Source organism: Anolis carolinensis, chromosome 2, assembly GCF_035594765.1.
Source record: "Anolis carolinensis isolate JA03-04 chromosome 2, rAnoCar3.1.pri, whole genome shotgun sequence".
Classification (NCBI taxonomy): Eukaryota; Metazoa; Chordata; class Lepidosauria; order Squamata; family Dactyloidae; genus Anolis; species Anolis carolinensis.
The window spans coordinates 197548118-197568443 of NC_085842.1; the positions used below are offsets into that span (position 1 = coordinate 197548118).

At 40.8% G+C, this 20326-nt stretch overlaps 1 protein-coding gene across 4 annotated transcripts in view; it reads left to right on the forward strand.

The window, feature by feature from the left end:
- The window catches only part of LOC103277727 (afadin- and alpha-actinin-binding protein), a 29558-nt gene that overhangs the window by 5212 nt on the left and 4020 nt on the right, over positions 1–20326 (forward strand). For 2 of the 4 annotated variants that reach the window (XM_008103713.3, XM_008103715.3), the window contains exons 4-12: positions 25–240; positions 2369–2479; positions 5867–6002; positions 6213–6288; positions 10164–10314; positions 10421–10505; positions 13513–13688; positions 17398–17571; positions 19805–19931. In XM_008103713.3, the coding sequence (XP_008101920.2) occupies positions 25–240; positions 2369–2479; positions 5867–6002; positions 6213–6288; positions 10164–10314; positions 10421–10505; positions 13513–13688; positions 17398–17571; positions 19805–19931 (1252 nt within the window). The remainder of the gene's footprint in view (positions 1–24; positions 241–2368; positions 2480–5866; positions 6003–6212; positions 6289–10163; positions 10315–10420; positions 10506–13512; positions 13689–17397; positions 17572–19804; positions 19932–20326) is intronic. The other 2 variants (XM_008103714.3, XM_008103716.3) reach the window with 2 other exon arrangements.

The window sequence follows — 20326 nt, forward strand, 5'->3', positions numbered from 1 at the left end:
TTCCACTTTCTCTTGTCTGCTTAGGAACTGGTAGCACTGGGGTTCCCTGCCCTCTACAAGGATGATGGTTCTGGAGATGATATTGAGCATGGCTTTGACCTACTGGCATTGGTGAATAGTACTACCCAGATACTACGCCTCTACCAAGAAACAACCGCTAAACTGGCTGACATAGAAGTGGAGGAGATGCGGCGTGCAGGAGAACTGGATTATCTGAGGGCACGGCATGGAAAACTCAAGGTTAGAGCTTCCATGCAGCTTGTTCTAAGGGATATCTGGCTCACTTGCTTGAGCTGGCCCAAGATGTTTTGGACACCTAAAGTATCAAAAACAAGAAATCCAAATGGCAAAATTCTCCTGCATTAGGTCTGTCCAACAATTCCTGTTGAAATTGACAAGAATTTGTGTAAGAGAACCTTCTGGAATCTGGGGGATTGTGACCTTGAGGACAGATCACTCTACTTCCTACTCTTTTTTTTACACCAACCCAGGAAAATGACAAAAAGAAAACTTATTTTTATATAGTAGAAGGACTGAGGGCATGAAAATTGGCTCTTGGATCCAGGTGTGTCAATTGAGAGTGGTCATCCTGAATTTCGGAGATTTATGCATCATTTTAGATGGCTACCAAAATCAGATTGTATATTATAACTTTGCATGTGGGAAAGCACTCTTGCTTTGGAGTCAATCTAGCATTTATGGTGTGTAGAAACAGGGACAGAACATACTTAACTTTTGGTGGACTTTGAGAAAAAGGTATGGGGTTCTTACTTTGTGTGCATTGTTAGGTATCACTCCACTGATTTTTTATTGTATCAGAAGTGACCTGAGAACATACTGCAAGTTGCTTCTGGTGTGAGAGAATTGGCCTTCTGCAGAGACGTTTTGTCGTGTCAGAAACAATTTGAGAACATACTGCAAGTCACTTCTGGTGTGAGAGAATTGGCCGTCTACAGAAACGTTGCCCAGGGGATATCCAGATATGTTATCATCTTGTTGGGAGGGATCTCTCATGTCCCCGCAAGCTAGTGCTGACAGACGGGAACCCACCCTGTCTCGTGGATTTGAATTGGCAACCTTCAGGTCAGCAGTCCTGCCAGCACAAGGGTTTAACCCATTGCGCCACCGCGCAACTATCAAATTATAGTGGGGCCTTATTAACTGCTGGGGTTTGGTTCCAGATTATCTCATGAAAATCGAAATCGGTGAATGCTCAAGTTCCATTATATACAGTTGCAGAGTAAAATGGTATCCTTTATATAAAATGACAGAATCAAGGTCTGCATTTTGGATTTTTTGAAAAATATTTCATACTGTGGATAGTTAAACTCTTGTATATGGAGGGCCGAGCATAGTGATACTGATGTATCCCTGGTCAGGGGGGTAGTTTTTAAAATACTGTTGTGAGACTTTTTATTACTTCACTGAAACCAGAGGCAATCTGAACACATTTTGTTAGCATTATCAAAATTCTGTATTCTCAAAACAGTGGTAAAGGCGGACTCTGCTGTCCATTGCTAAATAAAGGAGATCTAAAGCATTATCAGGTATCTTCTCTGACCTTTGCACATAGGCGGAGGGGAGAATAGACAGTGCATGGGTCAAACCCTTTTAGAGCAGCAGTACAAACACAACCTATTGTGCACTTTTTTTAAAGAAAAAAGGATGGTGTGTAGTTTTCTGTCATTCTGTAAATGCTCTCCATGAGCCTATTGAGCATAGTGCTGGTAGACAGGCTACAGTTTGGCCCCTTCCACATAGCTGTATAAAATCCCACAATATTTGCTTTGAACTGAAATATATGGCAGTGTGGACTCAGATAACCCAGTTCAAAGCAAATATTGTGGATTATCTTCCTTCATAGAGTCATAGAATTGTAGAGACCTCACGGGCCATCCAGTCCAACCCCTTGCAAGAAGCAGGAAAATCACATTCAAAGCACCCCTGACAAATGGCCATCCAGCCTCTGCTTACAAGCCAAGGTTATATGGCTGTGTCGAAGGGCTCTTAGTTGAAGGATGTCAAGTAGCACTGAGGGAACTTTTGGCCCTCCAAAAAGCATTGGACTACAGCTCTCATAATTTTTACTGGAGCCTGGATGGACCTGATGGAAGTCATTGGCCAAAACGAGTTCCACACCTCAATCTACAGACTTGTTTATCTGTAAATAGATTAAACCTATGGATAATTAGGCTTGTATGCTAGCTGGGAAGTCTGGGTTTTATATCCAAAAGCTCTGGATATAATGAGTGTGGTGTTTTATCTGGTTTGGTGATTGGTCGAAATTATGTAATATTGCTTCTTTCTTTAGCTTAATTCTTCACTTCTCCCTATTGCTCATCCCATTTTCTTCCCCTAATATCTGCAGGACCAGGTGGAAGGTTGTGAAAAGGAAATTTCTGCCATAAAGAACAAAGAGCAGCAACTTCAAAGCAAGAACAAGCAGCTGAACAGCCTGTTGAAGGAAGAAAAGGATGAGGTGAGAATGAGGCTGGGCCATGTCTAGAGATAGAAAATCCATTCGGCACACCCACTCCTCCTGTTGGTTAATATGGGTGCAGCCCAATAATTTAGAAGAAATACTTTTTTTTGGTCAAGTCCTCCAGAGAGTATGGTCCATTCTAGAAGTTGCGGTTCATAAAAATTAGTCTTCCAACCTATGAATTTTATCCACTGAGTCTGTAACACCCCAGCCCCACTAGGCAAATCTAATCGAAATAAATAGGAGCTGCACTAGAATACTGTATTGTAACCTGTGCAGGAAAACTTCCCAGCCCATGATGATGGTAGTATCGCTCCATTTTGTGTGTACTATTATTATTGCTAAGTTAGCCATTTGGGAAATGGCTAGATTTGCAATAGTTTGACCAATTTCTGTAGTTTCATTTTGGGCACTACATTCCCATCTCAGTGAAAATCAGGTATTGGGAGGCACCTCTGTGGGTTTACATGATTAAGTTTCTCCTGCAAATAAACTTAATAAAGTAAACCCATAGAGGTGCCTCCCAATTCCTCACTGTAACACTTGTAATAAATCCATTTCAATTTGTTATATTATTGCCTGTTTTAAGAAAATGAGGAGTTAGCAATGAAACTTACATTATTATTATTATTATTATTATTATTATTATTATTATTATTATTAGACTTTATTAATATTCTGCCCCCTCTCCAGTAGGACTCGGGGCAGCTTAGAACAAAATCAGTACAACAAAAATAAAAAAGGCAATACATCCAATATAAACAATCATAAACAAAATAAACAAAAACAGTATCACAATAATAAAAACAAACCAATGCTTTTTTTTTTTTTTTGGCTGGGCTTAAAAACATATTGCATTGTGGAGACTCCTATTAGAAATCTGGCTGCTGCTCTCTGCACTAATTGCAGTTTCCACACTGTCTTCATAGACAGCCCCACGTAGGGTGCATTGCAGTAATTCATCCAAGATGTAACTAAGGCATGGACCACTGTGGCCAGATCAGACTTTTGGAGGTACGGGTGCAAGTTGGCACACAAGTTTTAATTGTGCATAAGCCCTCCTGGCCACCGCTGACACCTGAGCTTCAAGTCTCAGCATTGAGTCCAGGAGGGGCCCCAAACTGCAGACCTGTGTCCTCAGGGGGAGTGTAACCCCATCGAACACAGGTTGCCACCCTATACCCCGATCAGTCCCACGACTGACCAAGAGGACCCCTGTCTTTTATAATGACTAGTTTTGATTGAATGATTTTTATTTTGCTAGTGGTTTGTACTGAATACTATGTGATATATTAAAAACCCATGAGTGCAGTATGGGCAGACAAAAACATAAACAAAAAGGTGTCTTGACCTGACCCATGTACATTGACTCATAATTGGAGAAATATATCAACTAAAAACAACCTTTGTTCCCTGTATGCAACTGTAAATATGCATGATAAAGAAGACTGCATTTTGTTTTTACTGGCTAATGTTTAAATTTTTATAATTGTGCATGTTTTTTGTCTATTGTTGTGTTCTATATTGCTATTGTTTTTATTCGGGCTTGGCCCCATGTAAGCCGCCCTGAGTCCCCTTTGGGGAGATAGAGGCGGGGTATAAAAATAAAGTTATTATTGACACAACGACGTTGTATGACACAGCAAACAAGATAGGTATGCTGGATTTCATTTCACAAAAAAGTTATTATTATTATTATTATTATTATTATTATTATTATTATTGAGAAAAGTTCCTTTGGAACTGAAGCTTTTTTATGTAGTGTAAAATTTGAATGCTCAGCAGCTCCTCTGATTTCAATACAGTTGACCTTCCATATCCATGCCACCTACAATCCAAAAGGCAACCCTTGAATTTGTAATTTTATACTAGGGACACCATTTTACCATGCTATTGTATATAATGGAACTTGAGCATCCATAGATTTGGGTAGCCACAGGAGCTCTTTAGAACTGACTCAGTGAATGTAGCACTGTTTTGTGGATTTTGTTGTATTTCTCTATATGGCTAGTACAGCTACTCCTGAATATTATATAGTATGTACTGTTGTAATTCTTATTACAGTAGAGTCTCACTTATCCAACACTCACTTATCCAACATTCTGGACTATCCAACGCATTTTAGTAGTCAATGTTTTCAAAACATTGTGATATTTTGGTGCTAAATTCATAAATACAGTAATTACTACATAGCATTACTGCGTATTGAACTACTTTTTCTGTCAAATTTGTTGTATAACATGATGTTTTGGTGCTTAATTTGTAAAATCATAACCTAATTTGATGTTTAATAGGCTTTTCCCTAATCCCTCCTTACTATCCAACATATTCACTTATCCAACGTTCTGCCGGCCCGTTTATGTTGGATAAGTGAGACTCTACTGTATTTTTTAAAAGATGTGAGCGTGTTACTATGCAGGAGGCAAAATGAGGCCGTGCCCAAATAAAAATGTTGTCCACCAAATGAAATGGATGATACAAAATTCCTGTCTGGGGGACAATGTCAGAATTGTCGTATACCAGATCTGGGAGGACAAGTAGGGCTGCTACAATGCATTTGGAGAAAACTCATCAAACTAGCTATGTTTAGTAGACTTAAAGCAGAAAGAAAGCTGAAATTATCAGTGAGGCAATTGAAGTTATGTGGCCATTGGCAAGTTAAAATAAATGATTTAGTTAAGGATCACCTGGCAAACACTTCCCAGAGATCTCCAGCAATAGTGTCAAAAAGCACACAACAGAGAATGGGGGCAGATTGAGGAAAATAATGTATTTTCGAACTGAGGATAAGAAGGAGGTAAAAAGTTGCTTCAATTAGCCAAGGTTTAAATGTAACACAAAGGGCAAATACTGTCCAGTGACTAACATTGCAAAGTGGAGAAAAGCAGTCCTTTCAAGCAAAAAGGATAGAATAGAGAACACCAGTTTGAGATATTGGGATAGTAATGCAACAAGGCACAGCGTGTTAAAGCACTGAGCTATTGAACTTGTGGACCGAAAGGTCACAGGTTCGAATCCGGGGAGCAGAGTGAGCGCCTGATGTTAGCCCCAGCTTCTGCCAACCTAGCAGTTCTAAAACATGCAAATGTGAGTAGATCAATAGTACCGCTTTGACGGGAAGGTAAAAGCGCTCCAGTCATGCCGGCCACATGACCTTGGAAGTGTCTACGGACAACACTGGGTCTTCAGCTTAGAAATGGAGATGAGCACCAGCCTCCAGAGTCGGACATGACTAGATTTAATGTCAGGGAAAAATCTTTACCTTTACCTAATGCAACAAGGACAGTTGACTGCCTTGTATTATTTCAGAATGTTTTCTGATGCCAGCATTTAGAATTCTGCAAAGTATCCAGGTTCCAATGCATAATTTGTTTGTTCCAACAGATTACCAAGCTCCAGAGTGCCCTAGCAAACCAAAAGCAGCAACACCTCCATGAAATGAAGAGGAAAGAGCAAGAGCTGGTGCGGCTGAAAGAAAAAATGAACCAGCTGGTGACAGAGAAGAGAGACAAGAGAGGAAGTAAATTGGTGATGTGCTAATCAGTGTGGCAAAGTGGCAACGGAGGGGGTGTGTGAATGTTTGTGGCAGGAGATCTAAATGTGGCTGCTCTAAAGACTAATAGTAGCACAACATGAATCCCAATATGAGAATTTGGGGCATCTAGATTTAGGGCTGTGAGGGGAAGAATGAGGGGATTGCTTACTCAACCTTCTACCTTGTTGTCTCTAGCAATTGATATCCTCAATGTTCTCCCCCGTCCTGATGGGAAGAGGGCAACCTGGAAAACAGGAAAATCTCTTGGGAGGTAAGGAGTTTGCATTTGTTGATCTCCATCCATTAGCAAGGGAGTGGACCTGGATGAGGATGGTTCTAGACACCTTTTACAAGAACAAAGACCCAAAAATGCCAGGAATTAAACCTGGCACTTTCTGTGTACAATCTGCTTTCGTGTGGCATTTTTAACACTTTCCCAAGTGATTAATAAATAATTTCTGGCGTCAAAAAAGAGGACAGAAAACTTTTCCATGAAGATTTATTTATTTTAGAGCCTTAAGTGTTAGAATATATGTTGCAGTCCTACTAAGCCTTTCATATTTGCTGTGGCAACAAAGGGAACGGATGTAATTTCAACAACTCTGATGCATGTGAATGCTTAATCTGTTCCAAACCTCCATACAAATCTGTCCTTGGAAAGGCAGGAAACCGATGAAAGTATTCTGTGCATTCAGTCTTAAAGTTGAGATTAGAGTATGCCTACAGCAATCTGTATTCTGCTGTTTGGTTTAAATCCGTCACATTAAGAGAATGTCTTTGGCAGAAATCTCATTCCCAAGAGATATGAAAATAAATTATATTTCTTTTAAACTTAGTAAGACACAGATTTTGCCAGGTTCTGCCCCCCCCCCCCCCCAAAATACTTTTTTTACTGGTTTTAAATTTCTTTTACTTTTTGGTACTAGAAATTAGTAAAAAGATGAATCTTTTGAACATCTTGAAATAATACTCCAGTTTCTTCTAGTTATCATGGGACACTACTTAGTTTTTGTGTTGTCGAAGGCAACACAACCAGAGAAATCAGCCATAGCAGAGCACTTAATGAACCAACCTGGACACAGTATATTATTTGAGAACACAGAAATGCTCGACCACTCCAACAACGATCATGTCAGACTACGCAGAGAAGCCATTGAAATCCACAAGCATGTGGACAACTTCAACAGAAAGGAGGAAACCATGAAAATGAACAAAATCTGGCTACCAGTATTAAAAAACTTAAAAATCAGAACAATAAATAGGAAGTAACACTCTGAAAACAGAGGAGTTCCAGATATGAATCAATCAGGAACAGCTAACAACTCTGAACAAAGGATGCCCCTAAGCAGGAAGAAACCAGGAGATGAAGCTATTCAATGCTAATTAAGGTGATTGCAACATTCACACTGGCCTCCAACTGACAAGAGTTCTTCTCTCACCCTGGACTTTCCACAGATATATAAACCTTCCTTGTTTGCCATCGATGTTTGTGAAACGTCAGAAGAGAATACTTCTGGAACATGACCATACAGCCCAGAAAACATACAACTACCTAGTTTTTACTTCTCATAGATTATTATTGTTGTTGTTGTTGGTATATTTTAGATGAATTTATAATACATGTTGAGTAGCCCTTATCCAGAATTCCAGAATCCTCCAAAAGTGTCCACATGGGTGGTTGAGTTAGTGATACCTTTGCTTTTGAATAGTTCAATGTACACAGACTTTGTTTCATGCATACTTACTTAGACGATGCCTCGTTGTCCGAGTATGATGGCCCTCCAAGTGTGGTGTCTTAGTGGTGGGTACGTAGATAACTGTGGAGACCTGTTCTTGTTCTGCATGTTCTTCCGCAGTGAGGACATTGGTTTCCAGGTGGAAGGCAGCTCCAATCTGGGTTGGCTTGACACACCTTCCTCTTGGCACATTTCTCCCTTTCGCCCTCCATTCATGTCTCTTCGTCTACCGCAGCACTGCTGGTCACAGCTGACCTCCAATCAGAGCTTTCAAGGGCCAGGGCTTCCCAGTTCTCAGTGTCTATGCCACAGTTTTTGAGGTTAGCTTTAAGCCCATCTTTAAATCTCTTTTGCTGTCCACCAACATTCCGTTTCCTGTTCTTGAGTTGGGAACATAGTAACTGCTTTGGGAGACTGTGATCGGGCATTTGGATAACATGGCCAGTCCAGCAGAGTTGATGGCGTAGGAGCATTGCTTCAGTGCTGGTGGTCTTTGCTTCTTCCAACTTGCTGACATTTGTCCGCCTGTCTTCCCTAGAGATTTGCAGGATTTTTTTTGGAGACAACGCTGATGGAATCATTCCAGAAGTTGGGTGTGATGTCTGTAGACAATCCATTTTTTGCAGGTGTTATAGCAGGGTTGGAAGGACAATAACAAGCACCTGAGTATACCTACGGATGTCCCTATCTTCAAACACTCTGCTTCATTCGGAAAAATGCTGCACTCACAAGCTCAGGCGGTGTTGTATTTCAGTGTCAATGTTGACTTTTGTGGAGAGGTAGAATCCTAGAATAATAGAGTTGGAAGAGACCTCATGGGCCATTTAGTCCAACCCTCCGCCAAGAAGCAGGAAATCGCATTCAAAGCACCCCCGACAGATGGCCATCCAGCCTCTGCTTAAAAGTTTCCAAAGAAGGAGCCTCCACCACAGTCCGGGGGAGAGAGTTCCATTGCCGAACAGCTCTCACGGTGAGGAAGTTCTTCCTGATGTTCAGGTGGAATCTCCTTTCCTGTAGTTTGAAGCCATTGTTCCGCATACTAGTCTGTAGGGCAACAGCAAACAAGCTTGCTCCCTCCTCCCTATGACTTCCCCTCACATATTTGTACATGGCTATCATGTCTCCTCTCAGCCTTCTCTTCTGCAGGCTAAACATGCCCAACTCTTTAAGCCGCTCCTCATAGGGCTTGTTCTCCAGACCCTTGATCATTTTAGCTGCCCTCCGCTGGACTCCTTCCAGCTTGTCAAAATCTGTCTTCAATTGCGGTGCCCAGAATTGGACACAGTATTCCAGGTGTGGTCTGACCAAGGCAGAATAGAGGGGGAGGCTTCCCTGGATCTAGATGCTATACTCCTATTGATGCAGGCCAAAATAACATTGGCTTTTTTAGCTGCCGCATCACATTGTTGGCTCATGTTTAACTTGTTGTCTACGAGGACTCCAAGGTCTTTTTCACACGTACTGCTATCGAGCCAGGCGTCCCCCATCCTGTATCTTTGCATTTCATTTTTTCTGCCAAAGTGAAGTATCTTTGCATTTGTCCCTGTTGAACTTCATTTTGTTAGGTGGCTGCCAAGGTAGTGGAAATGGTCAACATTTTCTAATGTTACACCATTAAGCTGTATTTCTGGCATTACAGAGGGATTGGCTGCTGACTGCTGGAAGAGCACTTTGGTTTTCTTGATGTTCAGTGAGAAGCCAAGGTTCTCGTATTCTTCTGCAAAGGCGTTTAAAGTGTCTTATAAGTCTTCTGAATCTGCACAGACTACGTTATCATCAGTATGTGCTGTTACATGCATAAAGCACTTCTGATCCCACACATTTTGAATAAGGAATACTCAATCTGTAATAGAGAATAGAACAGAAGAAGAACTAGTTGGGTGAGTAGGAGTACAATGGAGGCGAGAGAGTCCATCTGTGCATAACTAACTAAGAAATATTTGACAAGTCGGAGGTGGGAAAAGTTACTTTGTTGGACTATAGCCACTGCATAATTCTGGGAAGTGTGTGTGAAAAGATAACTTTGGGGAAAGGAGAAGGGAAGAAAGAGGAAAATAAAGAAGAAAAAAGTGGAAACCTCAAAGATGTCTTCGGAAGCTTAAATTTCTTTTTTTTTTCCTAGTTACTTTTCACTCTCTATTTTTCTTCTTTTTCTCTCTCTCATGTTTTTATTCTTCTTTCTTTCTTTCTTTCTTTCTCCTTTTTTCTCTTATTTTGTATTTGTTTTTTAACTTGTAAAGAAAAAAAAAACCACACACACACACACACACACATATAGATAACTTTGCTAAGCTCTGTCCTGTTGTGGTGTAGAAATGGAATATTTGCAGACTATACTCAACATTGAACCCCCCTTTACAAGAAAAAACGATGGCCCAGGAAGCTATTTTTCTGCCTCTCTGTTTTGTAGAAAGGAGGAAGAGCTCTTCCGTACTCAGTTGGTCAAGCAGGAACGGCGGGAGCAGATGTTGGCTTTAGAGAATGCCAAGCTGAAGCAGCTGCTGAAAGAAGTGGGCCAGGATATGGAGCAGCTGTTGAGCAAGGATGTGAGCCTTGCCCAGGTGAGGCCTTGGAGTGACTGCTATAGTGGCAGTGGCAACAACCCCATCTCTAGCCTTGTCCAACTTTAACTTTGGGAATATTCAGCTGCTGTCTTCTTTCCCCAAGGGCATGGAGCAAAGCTCTCTATATGAGATCTTCCAGGAACAGTGGTGTAGCCTCAGAAATCACCTGAAGACCCTTGGTTACCAAGGTATGGTTTGGGATTTTTTGGGGATGTGTGCGCTTTTCCATTTTAGTGGTGGGAGAGAGACCATTCAGCTTGGTGGTCTAATTCAGTTACAGAGAAGTCTTAAAGGGGCCACATTCTAGTTATGAGCATGGCCAAAGGTAAAAGCATGGCCAACAGGGGAAAATTTTGCCTATCAAGTTTTTCCCTGCTAGTTAAGGCTTTTCTACCTTTAGGATTGTGAACAATCACTTATAGATACAGTCAGCCCCCAGTATCCACTGGGGTTCCAGGGCCTCCCTTGGATACCAAAATTGGTAGATGTTCATATCCTATTATATGCTACTGCCTAGTAGAATGCTGTCCTTTATATAAAATGGTGAACAACTCAATCAAGTGCCAGAGAGAGCCTAAATATCTATTAAATTGTGGGATGCTATAGTAAGGTATGCCTTGCCTACATATCAGCATAGTGCACTGTATGCGGCAAAATCAAGATTTGCTTTTGGGATTTTTTTCTGAATATTTTTGAGCCATGGTTGGTTGCATTTGTGGCAGGTTGACTGTATTAGGAAAGTATGAAATGATTATATGAGGAAGCTATTGTATCCACCTGGAGAACTCCAGACTGGGACTGCAGGAAGGACTATGGTTTCCTTTCTTCACTCCAAAAGTCGGACCTCTTCATTTGCAAGCTTGACTCTTGGGATTAGTTTCTTCACAGATTTGGTTAAAATATGTTTAGGAGCCTCTAGATTCTTCTGTGTGATGATGTGGTCAACTTCTGCCCTTGGTCTCCTCCAGGAAGTTGATTCTTACCCATTTCTCCTACCCCTGATATTCAGATGTGAGTGCCAATGTTTACATAGCCAAAGTGGCACCACATACAAGAAAGAAAATTGGGACCAGGGTGAGAGGACTCCTCGAAGGTCTTCAGAAATACAAATGTATTAAAGGGAAGAATCCCTTTGGTATTCATTTTGACAGGGGAAAGGGGAAACTAGAAGGAAGCAACAATGTAGTGGCGTAGTTAAATCCTTACTAGTATACTTTGCTACATGATGTTGTTGCACCCCTAGTTATGTGGCACATATTAATTTCACACATGTCTGTTAAACTACTTAGGAATACTACATGATGAGCTAAGAGAAAAAGTGCAGCATGGAACTTGGAGTATCCACTAAACTCAAAGCTTGATTACTCAGTATTATTCTCATCTAATGTGAGGGGAAAAATTTTGTTGCACATCTAAAAGACAGAAAGTACTCGTTACACTAAATTTTCCAGTGGATGTGGGAGAACACATGCTTCCCTGGATTGCATGACTACCTTCAGTTAGATATATGGTTAGCCCTGTTTGTCCTTGGATTCTGCTTCCAAAGATTTAACCAACCATGGCTCTAATACCATATACAGTATACAAGTGAATAATCTTGATTTTGCCATTCACTAAACATTAATCTGATGTGCAGCAATACCATGTTGTAGTCTCATGCCATTTCACAGATTTTCTGACACTCATTTGAGTTGTTCATTTTATTTAAGAGATGCTATTGTATATCCACAGGGGGCCTGGAATCAAACTTCACTGGATATTGGGGGCCTCCTGTACTCTTTGTTTTATATTTAACGAGCTTTGATTCTTGTTTGGACTTGTTTCAAAAGCAAAGCAACTACAGTTCTACAGTATTGCTTCCCACCGAAGAAAGTTTACTAAAAACAATGTTATCTGCTGCTATTAAAAACACTTGCTGTGCTGTGCCTGCTAGCACCCAATCTTATTCAGTGTTTATGTTGAAGGTGTGGTAGGTTAGAAAGTCAACAGGTGAAAGTTCTCTATTGTCTCAAATCATCTTAAACTACTGAATACTACCTCATGGAGTTGTGTGCATACAATCATTAAAATTAATTGCATTTTGATATAGTGTATGGGTTCAAAATATGCATGCTAGTTTATAGCACTTGCAAACAATCTTGTAAATAGCATGGAGGCATATGATCTGTCTGATGTCCTCTAAACTCAAAAGTTAAGCAGGGTCAGGCCTGAGTAGTACCTGTAAGGCAAACCAACAAAAAGTACCAGTTGCTGTAGGTTGTATTCAGAGAAAGGCAATGTCAAATCCCCTCTTGAATATTCATTGCCAGAGTATTCATGGGTTCACTGTAAATCAGCAAATGACTTAAATGTTGTTCCAATTTTATAAACAGGAAATACAAGGTAAGAATAGTAGCTAAATCTAGCATAAAGTAAGTAGAGTTTTGAACCTAACTAGGGTTTGGTAATGTTTAATTGCAGCTTCTGTCCTGAATAGTGATTTTTTTTGATAGCATGGTATAGGGCATGGTTCCTAACCTGGGGGCCACGAGACCTAAAATAATGTCTGAAAGACATGCGGGGAAAATCAGCTCTAGATTATTAAATATGGTTTTCTGTGGGTGAGCAGATCGTGACTACTGGATGGCATATGTTCTGTATCAGAAACTAGAGCTGATGTGGTCTATCCAATGCAGTTTTCTGAATCAGCACCCCAAATAACCAAACCAAATCTAAACTGATTTGTAACCCTTTTGGTACTAATGTTGGAGAGCGGTCTCTGGATAAAGTGGTCCCTGGTTTAAAAAAAAAAAAAGGTCAGGAAAGTGAACCTGTTCCAGGGTTTTTTGAAGCCCAAGGTTGTCCTATGGGTTTTCATGGCTGAGCAAAGATTTAAACCCCACCATAGTCACAGTTAAACCAGTATGCCTCATGTAGAGACTAACATTCAAATCCCTGCTCAGCTCAGCCAAGTCACACACTCTCTGCCTCAGGGGAAAGCAAAAGGAAATATGGGTTGCTGTGAGTTTTCCGGGCTGTATGACCATGTTCTGCAACCCATGAAAGCCTTTGACAACACAAAAGCAAATATGCTTTGAATGGCTTTGGCCAAGAAAACTTTGCCATAGGGCGTCCTTAGGGAAATGACTGTATTTTCCAGAGGCAAATTCCTTGCATGGCCCACTGCAACTGAAATTTTGGGGGCCCTGCATTAAGGGGCCTCCTGTATCTTTCCTTCCTCAGCTCTGACTGCTGCTGGCTCCCGATTTTCCAAGGAGGAGGGGCAAGACCCTGTCATCAGCGGGACAGACCATGACAAGGAAATAATGAAGCTAAAGGAAGAGATCGAAGAGAACAGGGCTCAGATGGCACAGCTGCAGCAGTGTTTCCAGGTAAAGGAACAATTCTTGTTTCTTCTCACAGTACTCTCTGTCTAAGTGACCTGTTTGATACTGACCAGAGCTCTTTGTATGCGCACTTACTTTGGTAAGGAGCAAGGAACAATTCAAGATGTTCAAGTATCTTTGCTTCTACCTTTTGACCAGTAGAAGTGCTACTTACCAGTTTTAGGATGTGTTCACAAATCTTAGCAGTCGGAAAAACTAGAAACTTGAAAGCCGAGGTTCTTAGGTGCTGGATCTGTGTGTGCTTAAAGAGTTGCAAAAACACACAAAACTCCCTCTCTCCAGACCAATATGGGACTGATCTGTTCTGTCTTCCATACCACCAGTGAAATCAAGTGACCCTTTTGTATATATCATATTAGACAATTTTTGGAAGGAAAAACCCTCTTGTGTACAGAGCGTTGACAATCCGGAGGTTATTAGTCTTCCAACTCTCTCAGAAATCTCAATCAGCATGTCTGATGGTAACAGATTATGAGGATTGCACTGCAAAGCTTTTAGGGATGTCCTACTCCGTATGTGAAGTGTCCTTATTCCTACTTACTCTCTGGAACTCTCTGCCCTGGAGTGTGGTGGAGGCTCCTCCTTTAGAGGCTTTTAAACAGAGGCTGGATGGCCATCTGTCAGGGGTGCTTTGGATGTGATTTTCCTCCTTCTTGGCAGGGAGTTGGACTGGATGGCCCACAAGGTCTCTTCCAACTCTATGATTCTATGATTCTAATAACGTATGTCCTTTCCTGAAATTTTATCTCCACCAAATTGAAAAACTATTTCAGACCCCATTATCCTCAAGTCTGCAATTGGTTAGTTGCCTCTCAGCATCTTTTCCACCCTGTTATATGGTATTTTAAAGGCTTTTTTGTTCTGCCCAACATCTCCATGGAATACTTACAGCTAGAGCAAAAGAGATGCACCTTGTGCTAGTGACTTAATCTAGAATTCGGTAATTTTATGAGCCTGGAATATTGACCTAACCCAGCACATGTGACATAACGCAAAACTATGACCAGTTTTAAAAAACGGTTTTGCCAACAGTCATAAAACACTTAAATAGAAGTCATAACAGAGACTAAACACAACCAGTAGAAATAATGAAATGAGTAACTGTTCATTGTTTGAAAGCTTTTTTGACATTACCACCTTCCAGAAAACTGTTAGAGGTTGAGATGTGTCATCTTTAGGAAAGCATCTCAGAGCCTGAGCACAACTAGCATTAAGGCTCAAATTAGGCATACTTCTGAGGTGATTAGGATGCACAAGAGGGCTTCTAACAGTCTCAGAAGGTGAGCAGAGAAAAGTGAGAGAAAGTAGTCCTGCCAGGATCATGGTCCTAAACAGTGAAGAACTCCAACTTTGAGTTGTACCTAGAGATTGCACAATAAGGAAACAAAGTTAAAACCCAGAATTCAATGTTTTACTCTATATTAAGAGAGGTGTGTATGCATGTTTAGTGGGATTTATTTAACTCTAAACCACGCAAAATGCCCCTTCCATGCATTCAAACACCCCACCCACAAATACTTCATTTTTTTTTTTCAAACACCCTCTCAAAACATTGACTGGCCCTGTTGGAACATCATATCGTGTTGCCATTTTTGAGAAAGACTCCAATGAAAAAAAAACCACGTTTTGGTGTATGGGTCTGACACTGAGGTGGGGTGAATTGACCCTCTCATAGATCCTGCAGCTGTCTACCCCTGATGCAGAAATTACACAGCATTGGAGAGGAGGTGACACCACATAGGCACCCTTCAAGAACCATATTCTCAGGGATATGTGCAGTCCCTTCAACACTATGGTACCAACTTCCATTCTGGAAAGCTGGACTGGAATTATACTGTGTCCTGTGGTGTTGGAAGCCATTGCGAGAGCCGGCGAACCTGTTTCTATTTCCAAACTATGTTCATAGCCAGACAGAAATTGATCTAAATTTAATGTTCAGATTCTGTAGTCTCTAGCCTACACCTGACCTTTGTAAGTCCCACGTGTCCCTGTTATCTCCTGGTCTACGCTTGTTGTTGTTGGGTTTTTTTTTTTGAGGGGGGAAAAGACCCGTATTGAAATCCTGTGATTTTAAGGCATATTTGTTTCTATTTCTTTATTACCTCCGACGCACCATATTGTCACTTTCTGTTCCACAAGATGACAGAAGTGTGATATTATGCTCTGAAGACACTGGTAATGGCCCTCTTACCCTGCAGGCAAGCCCAACCACAATTTAAATAAGATATAACATAATTGAGATGGGGGACAGAACTGAGAGGGTTGTAGTGCATGTATATATCTTGTATAAGTACAGAATCTTGGAAAGTAGTAAGAAATTATCACTACTGTGGGATTACAGCTATTCTCTGTCAAAAATTGTTTTTCTCTTTCAAACTTGCTAGTACTGAATGCTTTCTGTAAGTGTTCATGGTTTCCATTGTCTACTTGAACAGTTCTCTTCTGGCAGACCCATATTTGCTGGGATGGGCAACAATTAAGTGTGTAGATTTTCTTTCCCTGAAATAATATCTCCACCAAATTGGAAAACTATTTCAGACCCCATTATCCTCAAGTCTGCAATCTCAAAGAACTCTGTCCTTCAGATGTACCTAGCACCGAGCAAGGAGTTGGACTTCTTGGTCCAGAAGGCTCCTTTCAACTTTATGATTCTATAAAGTGAGGCCCAAAAATATATTATAGGAGAGAGGACCCATGAATACGACACTGGAAAACATTACTTGAAGAAAATAGGACCTTTAGGGGATAGAGATGGTAAGTTCTGAGCATGGCTTGAATATGTTTTGGGCAAGGGTTATTCAGCAGCTCCCACCATGGATGGCATCTAGGTTGGTTGGGAAATTTTAGGATTTGTTCCCAAAAAGTAACCTTTCCAAGCTCAGACTCTCTCAAGCACTGGGGGGAAAGACCACACTAACTTGATGGGGTGTTTGCCAGCAGTAGCAACGTTTTTATTGCCTAGATACTGGTTTTGTGATTCCCTCTTGTGGCTGAACCTTTTAACTACATGACACAAGTGCTGGGTAATCCAGCTTCTCACAAGGAATCCTAGAAGCTGCAAGTTGTAGTTAAGGTTGGAAATTACCGACAGGGGTTCTGAGCACCCCAAAACCAAATTTCCAATCTAGGATTCGGTGGGAAAAGCCATGATAGAGAAACGGACACATCAACATACAAAATGTTACAAAATGTATCTTGTCTATTCTTACCTTATTTGGCTGGTCACATTTTTTAACAGCCCCACAAGTGGATTTATGTATAGTATTGATCCTTAAACTTTTAAAGCTGTGGGTTGGTTCAAAGTCTCTTAGACTGTTGTGGGGCGGCTGGACTGTAGTTTGAGAAAACATGAACAAATTTCTCTGCACACTGCACATATCTTATTTGTAGTGCAAAACCCATGAAAGAACAATACAATATTTCAAATGAAAAACAATTTTAACCAACAGTATTTCAATGGGAAGTATGGGTCTGCTTTTGGCTGATGAGAGAGTCAAGTTAATTAGAATTGTTGTTGTGTGCCTTCAAGTCATTTTAGACTTAGGGCAACCCTAAATCTAAAGTTTAGGATAAGGCCTGGATAAAGGACCTTGAAAGGCCACATCTGGCCCGCAAAGGCTTAGTTTGGGGGACTCCAGGTATAGAGGGACTGTTTTTAATTTTTCCTTTTACAACCATTTTTTCCTGCTTTAAGGAGCAATTGGCTTCTGCCATCAGCTCAGAGTTGCCAGAGCACCTGAAGGGATCTTACTTCCTGGAGGAAGAGCAACGGCTGCTGGAGGAGCGGGACATGCTTGAGGAGCAGAAGAAGGCATTCGAAATTGAGCGAGAAAACTTCACTGAGGCAGCCATTCGGCTAGGATGGGAGGTAGGCTAGGCAGCTTGTTTCCTAGGACAAAAGAAGCTAAGCCACAAAGTTAATGCCTTTCTTTTATAGTCACTGTGGTAACATCATGTTAGCCATCAACCATCTTCTTGTTAGTTTCCCATTTTGTCAGCAGTGGGCAGTCTAAACATGGTGAATCTACTTCCACACATCCAAAAATACAAAGTGAGAATGGCAGCAGTCTTGTTTCAGATTTCTGGCTTCAGTCCAGAATTTTAACAGTATCTCCTGGAGCAGGGGGTCCTAAACAAAGGTCCATGGGCCAGATGTGGCCCTCCAAGATCATTTCCTCCACTCTGCCCTAAACTTTAGACTTAGGGTCACCATACGTCTAAAACGAATCCAAGGCACAAAACAGTCCTAATTAACTTTGCTATCTCACCAGCCAAAAGCAGACCCACACTTCCCATTGAAATACTGGGAAGTTTATGTTGGCTAAAAGTCTTCATTTTAAATATTTGTAGTATTCTTTCAGGTTTTTCTGCACTACAAATAAGATATGTGCAATGTATATAGGATTTTTTTTCTTTCAAACTATAGTCCGGCCACCTAACAGTGTGAAAGACTGTCAACTGGCCCTCTGCTTTAAAAAGATTGAGTACCCCTGTCCTGGAGAGTTGCGGTATTCTTTACTGTCTTTTGAATATTGCCCTTATAATGCCAGATTTCTAACTTAGAGCCATTCCACACAGCCATATAACCCTGAATATCAAGGCAGAAAATTCCACAATATCTGCTTTGAACTGAGTTATCTGAGTCCACATTGCCATATATTCCAGTTCAAAGCAGATAATGTGGGATTTTATTTAGCTGCATGGAAGGAGCCTAAGTCTTATTACAGAGGATTATGTGTTTGTCCTATACAGAAGCCTGTTGGTGGCATGATCTGGACTTCTTGAAAAGCCTGGTCCCTGTATTTGTACCCTTTTAGTGTAGCTTGTTTCTAGTAAATAACTTCTCAAGTTGTATGTTTGTCCCACATTGTGGCTAATACAGGTTGAGTATCTCTTATCTGGAAATCCAAAATTGGAAATGATCTACATACTCCAAAATCCACAGCTGTCCACATTTGGCTGAGATACTGACACCTTTTGTTTTGTTGAAGTTTCAGTGTACCCAAACTTGTGGGTTGCTGTGAATTTTCTGGGCTGTATGGAAAAGCATTCTCTCCTGACGTTTCACTCACATCTATGGCAAGCATCCTCAGAGGTTGTGAGGTCTGTTAGTAACTAGACAAGTGAGATTTATATATCTGTGGAATGTCCAGGGAGGGAGCAAGAACTGTTGTCTGTTTGAGGCAAGTGTGAATGTTGCAATTGGCCACCTTGATTACATTGAATGGCCTTACAGCTTCAAAGCCTGGCGGCTTCATTCCTGGGGAAATCCTTTGTTGGCAGGATATAACCCTCACTTGCCTAGTTTCCAATGGACCTCACAACCTCTGAGGATGCCTGCCATTGATGTGGGTGAAACATCAGGAGAGAATGCTTCTGGAACATGGCCATACAGCCCGGAAAACTCACAGCAACCCACTGATTCCGGCATGAAATCCTTCGACAACACATTACCCAAATTTGGTTTCATGCACAAAAGTATTTAAAAAATTGCAAAGGAATGCCTTTAGGCAATGTGCATAATATGTATGAAACATAAATATATTTTATTATTAGACTTAAGATCCCATTTCTTAAGATACTTGCTCATGCATGTTATGCAAATACAGGCATTCCAAAATGTGGAAAAATCAGAATCCAAAACACTTTGTGTCCCAAGTATTTCAAACAAATTATACTCAACCTTTACTGCATTTCTTTCAGCTTTAAGGTACCATAGGATTCATACTTCAGTTATGTCCCCCATGTCCATTTTAATATGGTCTGATTAACAAGCTGATATTCTTTCTCTATCCCTGAATATTCTTAGCATCAAGCCTAGTGAAGATCTAAACTTGAAAGCTTCCTCAATTTTGGATCTGTCTTGTTGATTTTAACAAACCTACGGTGCAACTGTGTACTTTCCTATGTCTCTCTTTATTCAAGGAGGAAGACAAAACCCATTCCTTCTGCACAGACTTTAAATATAAGCCAGAACTCGGTTCCTGGGCATCACATATCCTGTATAGAGACTCCGTCTAGTTTCTGAAGTGAACCAACCTAACCACAGTTTTACTGCCTTTGTGAACACCCTGGAATTATTTGTCTTCTTTTTTTAACAGAGAAAACAGTTTGAGGACCAGAAGGCCCTTTTCCTGAAGGAAGAATTCTTCTGTTCATTGCCAAGGTCAGAGAGAAAAGATCCAAAGCGAAGGTTTTCAGCCCCTGTGACTATCAGAGAGGAAGAAGGTAACCATAGTTTCATGTGTTGTCATATATAAACCCCACTTGCCTAGTTTCTAACTATCCTCAAAACCTCTTAGGATGCCTGCCATAGATGTGGGTGAAACATCAGGAGAGAATGCTTCTGGAAAATGGCCATACAGCCCAGAAAACTCACAGCAATCCATAGCTTTATGTCTATTTCCTGCATTGTTCTCTGTAGTGTATATGGAAAATGTTTAAATAGGGATATATTCAGAGGTCTGCAAAAGGGGTTTATTGCTGTATTGTGTTCTGTTTTGGTGGATTAGCATCACACTTTTGAAAGTGCGAAGAACGCGATTCATTAGTACACAGTGCTTTGGCTTGTGTTGATATTTGATATCTTATTTATTGTATTCTTTCAATGCTTTTGCAAGTGC